This window comes from Notechis scutatus, chromosome Z (genome assembly GCF_049901735.1).
Source record: "Notechis scutatus isolate UNSWTSFEM ecotype Mainland chromosome Z, rNotScu1.2, whole genome shotgun sequence".
Classification (NCBI taxonomy): Eukaryota; Metazoa; Chordata; class Lepidosauria; order Squamata; family Elapidae; genus Notechis; species Notechis scutatus.
In genome coordinates, this window is record NC_142025.1 from 110,430,029 (window position 1) to 110,438,362 (window position 8,334).

The 8,334-nt window shown below is 37.0% G+C and overlaps 1 protein-coding gene across 1 annotated transcript; it reads right to left on the reverse strand.

The window, feature by feature from the left end:
• Window positions 1-7,111: 7,111 nt before the first annotated feature.
• Window positions 7,112-8,334, reverse strand: LOC113430166 (G protein-coupled receptor 4-like). The gene has a single exon (XM_026692637.2). It carries the CDS (start codon window positions 8,229-8,231, stop codon window positions 7,227-7,229), a length of 1,005 nt encoding a protein of 334 aa, XP_026548422.1. The 5' UTR covers window positions 8,232-8,334; the 3' UTR covers window positions 7,112-7,226.

The window sequence follows — 8,334 nt, forward strand, 5'->3', positions numbered from 1 at the left end:
GTCTATTATCTTTTCTCATTAAACAAAATTTCTCCTGTAGTTACTGATTGGAGTATGACACCTTTATATCTTTCCCCTAAAGTTATAACACTCAATATAATACATAACTTCCATTCGGATTCTGCTTGGTACATTCTTAAACTACACACAGTATTCTTAAAAAGAAAAAAAAGAAAAAAATTATAAATGTATATAATTAAAACAACATTCCATTCCAATTCAATTCTATCATTAATATTAATATTCATTGCAGTCTTAACATTTTTCACGTTACTTTTCAATTAAATATCATACTTCTATGGGAGCAATTATAAACTTTCCATAATCAATTCCCCCCCTCTTCACTTATATTTTATAAAACATTGACTAATTAAAATGTTCCCATTCCTTCCTAATTCAATTTTCTCATTTATTTTATTTCATTTACTTTATTCACAAACATTTCGCTAAATTACACTAATTATTCTATCCCTCATTCTAATCATATGTTGTTTCCAATTTTCTAAAGTTATTTCTATTTCAAATATAACAACACAATCTCATGTACCTTTACAGAATCCCCCTTTCAGTTAGATTTTCACCCATTATCTCTAAATAGGTCCTGTTTCTTTATATCTTGCTCTGGATCTTTGTAACTTCTTTTCCTTTCCTTCTTCTCTCTCTTCTTCTCTCTCCCCTTTTTACCTCTTTGTCTCTCTACCTCTATTTCCCTCTTCTGTATTTCCCTTTTCTGTTGCTTTTCAGTATTATACTTATTTTTTGAATTATTTTTCTTTTCTTTGGTTGTTTTTTTAAGTCTTAAATTCTCCATCCTCTTCCCCCCTTTCCTTTTTCTTCCCCACATAGAGTTACTTGTTCATTAAAGATGGCTTCTTCTTTGTCCCAGTCTTCTTGTTTTGCAGTCTTTTCTTGTTGTTTCTCATAGTTCCAAATCTCCATTTCTAGAAATTGAAAACGAAGCCAAAGGAACCCTTCCCTTCTTGTGCATCTTCTTTGTACTTTTTAAGTTCCATTTTCAATTCATCCAAAAGTAATGCCATTGTAGAAATTTTTAAACTGATTGATTTTAGTCATTCAAATATAATAGCCAAAAATCCAAAAGTCACCAAGTAATCCAAATACACACAAGCTGTTTCTTTTTAAAAATAAATTTTATTAATTTTACAATTAAAAACAGATCTACAATACATACACAAAAAACAAGGCCTTAACAAGGCCAAGAAAAGAAAGAAAGAGAGAGATGTAAAAAGAAAGAAAAAGGGAAGAAAAAAGAAAGAGAAATGAAAAAGAAGCATTTAAAAAAAACAATATCCTTTTTGACAGTCTGTAAGATCTATTCTTCTTAAGTTGTAACATATACGCCTATCTTATCGGTATCTATACTTAAATTACCCTCAACTAAGTTTCTCTTATAAACAGTCTATCTTTGAATTAACCAGTTATACCAGGGGTTCCAATTATTGTAATATATTGAGGACTCTTGGTTTTTTAAGGCTAGGGTTCATTTGTCCATTTCTGCGCACTCTAATATTTTCTGGATAACCATCTGTTCTGTGGGAGTGGAAGGTAAGTTCCAGCACTGAGCAAATGCTAGTCTGGCCGCAGTTAAAATGTGAATTATTATATACTTCATCTTTTTTGATAATTGTTTGTCGAAAATCCCTAATAGGAAGGACTCTGGTTTGTATTCCATTTGTTCTTTAGTTATCTCCTCCAACCATTTTCTATTTTTTTGCCAGTATTTCTGGATTTCCTTGCATGACCACCACATGTGGAAAAAGGTTCCATCTATGCTTTTGCATTTCCAGCATTTTGGACTCGTGTTGGGGTGCATTTTCGCCAACATCGAAGGGGGCAGGTGCCATCTGTAAAACATTTTGTATGTATTTTCTTTATAGGCTGCCGATTTTGTGATCTTGATATTTCTATTCCAAATCCTTTCCCATTCTGATAGTGTAATACTTCGTCCCACATTCCTGCTCCAGGCTATCATATTTCCTTTGACTATCTCTTGTTCTAGTTCTACTTCCAATAAGTATTTGTAAAATTTAGATATATTCTTTTTATTTGGTCCTAATAAAATTTTGTCTAAGTACTGCGGTTTATTATAAATTCCAAAGTCTTTGTTGTCTTGTTTATATCTACGATGGATTTGAATATATAACCACTGATCAATTTTAAATCCTCGCTCTTGTAATTCTTGTCGAGTTTTCAGTTGTCCTTGTGGGTCTAGTAAATCTTTGTATTTAATCATTTTTGTTATGTCCAGGTTGTTAGGGTGTACCATTGCCTCCATTGTTGATAGCCAAGTCGGTATTTTTAGATAGTGTTTTTTGCGAACTTTTTCCCAATTAGTTAATAGTGAGTCCCTAATAAGATGTCTATGAAAGTATAACTGCTTGGGTTTCCCCACTTCCCATAAAAAGACATGCCACCCTCTCTGGAGATCGTGCCCTTCTAATAATAGGGTTATTTTATTGAGTAGATTCACCCAATCTTTTAGCCATAGTAAGGTAGCTGCCGTGTAATATAATTCCCAATTTGGAAGAGCTAGACCCCCTCTACTCTTCGAATCTTGTAATGCCTTTACATTAATCCTGGCTTTCTTTCCCTGCCAAATAAATTTGAGTGTTATCTTATTTAGTTCTTCAAAGAATGTTTTATGTAATTTGATTAGAATTGTCTGAAATGTATAGAAATTTTGGTAGTATGTTCATTTTAATCGAAGCAATCCTGCCCAATAGAGAAAGCTGCAACTTGCTCCAGGCCTCTAAATCCTTCTTTAATTGTTGGAGTAATTTATCATAATTATTCTCTTTAAGTGATTTACCTTGTGGTGTTAACCATATTCCTAAGTATTTAACTCTTTTGGTTACCTGTATCCCCATCGTTACCTCTAATTCTTTCTTCTGATTTTCTGTTAAGTTTTTGGTCATTAATTTTGTCTTTTTTCTATTAATTTTTAGTCCTGCAACTGCGCCAAATCGTTCTAATTCTTTTATTAGGTTTATCCTTTCTCTATAGGTTCCTCCAAAAAGAAGACCATGTCGTCAGCAAATGCTTGTAATTTATATTCTTCTGATTTAATCCTCAGTCCTTTAATTTCAGAATTTTGCCTAATGCGTGTTAAAAGTGATTCTAGGGCGAATATGAAGAGAAGGGATGAGAGAGTGCAGCCCTGTCTAACACCTTTTTCTATATTTATTGGACCTGTTTGTTCCCCATTTATTAAAATATTAGCCTGTTGTGTGTCGTAGATTGTTGTAATAATATTTTCAAATTTAGTGCCAAGACTCATATTATAGATTTTTTGAATTAGAAAATGCCAATTTAAATTATCAAATGCTTTTTTTCTGCGTCTAAGAACATAAGTGCGAATTGTTTCTCCGGATGGGCTTCATAGAATTCTAAGACATCAATAACTGTTCTTAAATTGTTGTTTATTTGTCGAGATGGGAGGAATCCATTTTGGTCCTCGTTAATGTGTGGGTTTAAAACTTATTTTAATCTATTAGCTATAATGGAGGTGAATAATTTGTAATCAGCGTTTAGAAGTGAGATTGGTCTGTAATTATTAATATATCTGTGGTCTACATCCTCCTTCGGGATTAGCGAAATCAATGCTCCCCTCCACGAGTCTGGCATCTTAGCTGCTAGAAGTACCTCATTGAACACTTCCAACATCAGTGGTCCAACTAATTCCATTATTGCTTTGTATAATTCTGCCGGAATCCCATCTGGTCCTGGAGATTTGTTATTACTTTGATTCTCTATTGCTGACTTCAATTCGGACCATGTAATATCTTTATTTAGTAATTCTATCCCTTCCTCTCCAATTACTTTGTCATTCGTTTCCTCTAGATAGTTCCTTATTTTATCTTCGTTAACTTCTTCCTTTTTATATAATCTTTGAAAGTAATTGTAAGTGATATCTTTTTTCTTCTCTATCTCATGTTGCAAATCGTCCTTCTCATCCATTAGTTGATGTATCAATCTCTTTTCTTTCCCTTTTTTAAGTTTGTGGGATAACCATCTTCCTGGTTTATTTGCATACTCAAAATAAGTTTGTTTGGTCATTTTCAAGTTTATTTCTATTTTTTCTTATTCGAGTAGGTTCAATTTATGTTTAGTTGTTATTAACTGATTTTGTATTCTTTGGTTTTGGGGAGTTTTTTGTAATTGAATTTCCAATTCCTTAATTTGTTGTTGTAATTTGTTTTGTTGGGCATGTTTTCTTTTATTTCTCATGGCATTATAAGAGATTGTTATTCCTCTTATGATTGCCTTCATTGTATCCCAGATATTTTGTTTCGAGGTTGCTTCATTATTATTTTCTTTTAGGAAATAATTTAATTCCTCTTTCAGCTTATTAATGTACTCCTCTTCACTTATTAAATGAGTGCTTAGTGTCCATCTTTTCTTTGTTTTTCTCCTGCCTCTCCAAATTATTTGAATTGGGTTGTGGTCGGCCCATTCATTTGGTAAAATTTCGATTTCTTTTATTTCATTTGCCAATTCCCTATTCATCCAGGCCATGTCTATTCTTGTCCATATTTTATGCGGATTAGAATAATATGTAAATTGTTTATCTTCTGGGTTTAGTTTTCTCCAACTAAACCCTGGAGAAAGCTGTTTCTTTTTGCTCTTTCTTTTGTTTCCACTTTCTCTTCCTGGGGTTACTATTGAGTTGCAAAGTTTCAGTTAAAATGTATCTTTTAGAAGTCTTATTGAAATTTTACTTTAGATTCTTTTAAAGTCCAGGCAGTCTCCTCCCTCTTCCAGATCCTGCCCTTATTCTTTTTCTCTCCCTTCCTGCTTATAGAAGAAAAAGTTTTTAATGTCCAGAAATCTTTATTGTCCCTTTGGCATTTAGTTATATTTTCAGCTTAATTGCCTATTGATGCCAAAGCGGATTTTTCCAATTTCTTATTCTTAGTTGTCAATATAAGGAAGGAGAGAGAAGGGGGAAAAAGTCAAACCTTTCCCTTTTCACTTTCTTTCGCTGCTTCCGACTCTTCTTCGGGAGCGATGTTATTTCTTGTAAAATTTAAATTCCAGGGTACCTTAGTTATTGCTTTTTCAACTTAGCCCGGTCAGCCAAAACTTTCATTTCTTATCTTCCTCCTGCACGTTCTTTTCTGGTTGAGATCTTCTTTGAGGTGCCATTTCTGACCACCACTCCTACCGCCTTCAGGAAAGGGAGTAATGGCCAGCTGAGGAGGAGAGATGCAGCTCTCCTCGACCCTGCTGGCAGTCTCCCCCTTCTTCACCACCTCTAAGGGGTGGTTTAGCCCCGAAGCCAGCCGGCTCGGGGCGCTCCAGCGGCAAGCCCAGGCAGAAACCGCACACCATCACGGATTCCTGTCTGTCGCCGAAGCCCTTCAAACCGGAAGTCCATGATTCTTGACTCTTGATGAATGTATGTTTTCTGTTATGTATACTGAGAGCATTTGCACCAAGACAAATTCCTTGTGTGTCCAACCACACTTAGCCAATAAAGAATTCTATCTATCTATCCATCTATCTATCACTTGGCGATGGATGTTCCTGATCCAATTGTGGTCGTAAGTCCAAGAGTATCTGTTTAAGGAATAAGTGGTAGAAACAACCATTCTACATTATCTGCCCCCCATTTACAACACCTCTTAGCCTTGTGAGTGACCTCTGTGAGTTCACGAATTCTGGAGTATAGATTCCAAAGGAAAATAAATAAGATAAAATATAAAATAATCTGAATTCTGCTGGATGAGGCCGATGGATGACTTTGTCCATTATTCTTTTCACACACATTGCAGGCAATCCAGACGCTTTGGAGTGTTTATATTTACCTGGGCTGTTGGAATATTTTCCTTATATATTTTTCAATAAATATAAAATGAAGGTGTGATGGAGAATTGTATAGGCAGTAATAATGCTATTTTATAAATGCAAAAGGCTGGCTTCTGGTATTATAAATAAATGAGCATTTAATGTGGCAAAAATAATGTAAAGGAAGACATATAGCTTGTGTATAGGAAAATATATACATTGTGGTTAGCTATAGCTGAGGAAACATCTGTTTTAATGAAATTAAAGAATATCAAAGGAAGGAAATATTGCACAGGATAAAAATATTCATATTCATAACTTCCTTATTGTAATAAACTAACATATTCTATTCTATTGATAATAACTGCCCAAATCTTTAAATTAAAAATCTATTAGAAGGGCATCAGAGGAGCAGTCCTTCACGGCTGCCATCCAATGTTACTGTGAATAAATATACATATTTTTGACCTCTGATCATCCACTGTGTTTTGTTGTTGGATTCGCAGCTTGGATACCTATGAAATGTGGGGATAGAAATGTCTGACTCTGAATCTCAAGAAGAGATTGGACAACCATTTGTCTGAAATGGTATAGGGCCATGATGGCGAACGTATGCCACGCCTGGCGGGCACACCAGCCATCGCCCATTGCTCTTTTGGGTTCTGGTGCACCAGCTGGTCTTCATGCATCATGTGCATTAGAAACCAGAAGACCAGATGGCTGGCATGCATGCGTGCGCCAGGAAGCTAAGCTTCCAGTTTCCAGTGATCCCCTGCGTGCGCATCAGGAAGATGCTCTTCCAGATTCTGGTGAGCGCACACTCTCATTTCAGCACTCGGTGCCAAAAAGGTTTACCTCCACTGGTATAGGGTTTCCTGCTTAAGCACAGGCTTGGACTAGACCTCCAAGGTTCCTTCCACCTCTGTTCTATGCCTATTCCTATTCCTATTCCTATTCCTTTCTGTTCTGTTCTGTTCCGTTCCGTTCCGTTCCTATTCTATTCTATTCTATTCTATTCTATTCTATTCTATTCTATTCTATTCTATTCCATTCCACTCCAATCCATTCCATCCTATCCTATCCCATCCCTCCCTATCCCATCCAGACATGGTATTCAGCAGGTTCTGATCAGTTCTGGAGAACCGGTAGTGGAAATTTTGAGTAGTTCAGAGAACCAGAAAATACCACCTCTGACTGGAGATTTTACAGTATCCTTCCCCTGCCATGCCTACCACGCCACACCCACAGAACTCGGTAGTAAAAATTCTTGAATCCCACCCTAAACTATCCTATCCTATCCTACCCTATCCTATCCTATCCAATCCATTTCACAGACGATCAGAAATCAAAGTAGCGTCCCAATTTTCTCTCCCCCTACAAATAGGGTCAATTATTATAGATTTTTTCCATGCGTACGATTAAGGATCCGGAAGTGGTCCAGTGTTTTCATGATGCCTGAACATACGGGAGATTCTCACTTCTGATGAGAGGTCTTTCCTGATGGTCCTGCGAAACAGGCATTTTCTGAAATTTGTCTGCATATCTTTGAGGAGGACGTTATAGAAAAGGGGATCCAAGATGTTGTCCAAGAGGGAAAGGCACAGAGTTGCATGCTCGTAGATGAAGATAGATCTCAGTGACTCACAGACCGCTGCTGAAGGTGTCATGACTTCCAACAGGTATCTATAATATGAAATGACCTGGTACGGAGTGAAGAGGAGGAAAAAAACCATAATGAGGAGAGAGACGAAGCCGGAGATTTGCGTTTTGAGTCTCTTCTCCAGAGAAACCACCTGCCTGACTTTGAAGAGGACACTGATGTGGAAAAAAGCCATGAGAAAGAACGGGATGATGAAGGAGAAAGCCACGATACTGACCCGAAACATCGCATAATCAGGATTCAGGGTGGAACTGTCTACACAGGTCTTCCCCCCATGTTCAAAAGTACGGATCTGCAACCCAATGCCAATGGTGCAGAGCATCAAGACCAGAAGCCAAACCAGGATGCTAATCTTCACAGCACCCAGAACAGTCTGTGTCTGGTGAAACCGTAGTGGGTGCACCAGGCCGAGATACCTCTCCATGGCGATGAGACACAGAAAATTGTTTTTGGCATAGAAGTTTGAGCGGAAAGCCACACCGACTAAGAAACAGGTTGCTTTTCCCAAGTTCCACTCGTGATTGTTGTGGCTGTAATGCATCCAGAAAGGCAGAGTTAAGATCTGCAAGAGGTGGGCCACTACCAAATTCATAATATAAACAGAAAGGACCACAGATTTCTTCAACTGGTAGATCAAAGCCCCAAAGGCCAAGATATTCAGGGGCAGGCCAAATGCTAGTATTACAGAATACATGGGAATTTTGAAAATCTTGGTGGCATTCAGAGGCATAAAAGGACACTCGCTGTTGCTGCTGTTATCCATGGCGCCAACGGAGAGGATGGGTTGGATGTTGTTGAACTTCAGGCTTGTCTGCAGAAGACTTGGGATAGTCTGCCCTTAACACTTCCTTTGACTTGTCTCAGTG

What these genes read in the sequence shown, in the direction of transcription:
- LOC113430166 (XM_026692637.2), bottom strand. Translation starts at nt 8,231, where the DNA reads ATGGATAACAGCAGCAACAGCGAGTGTCCTTTTATGCCTCTGAATGCC.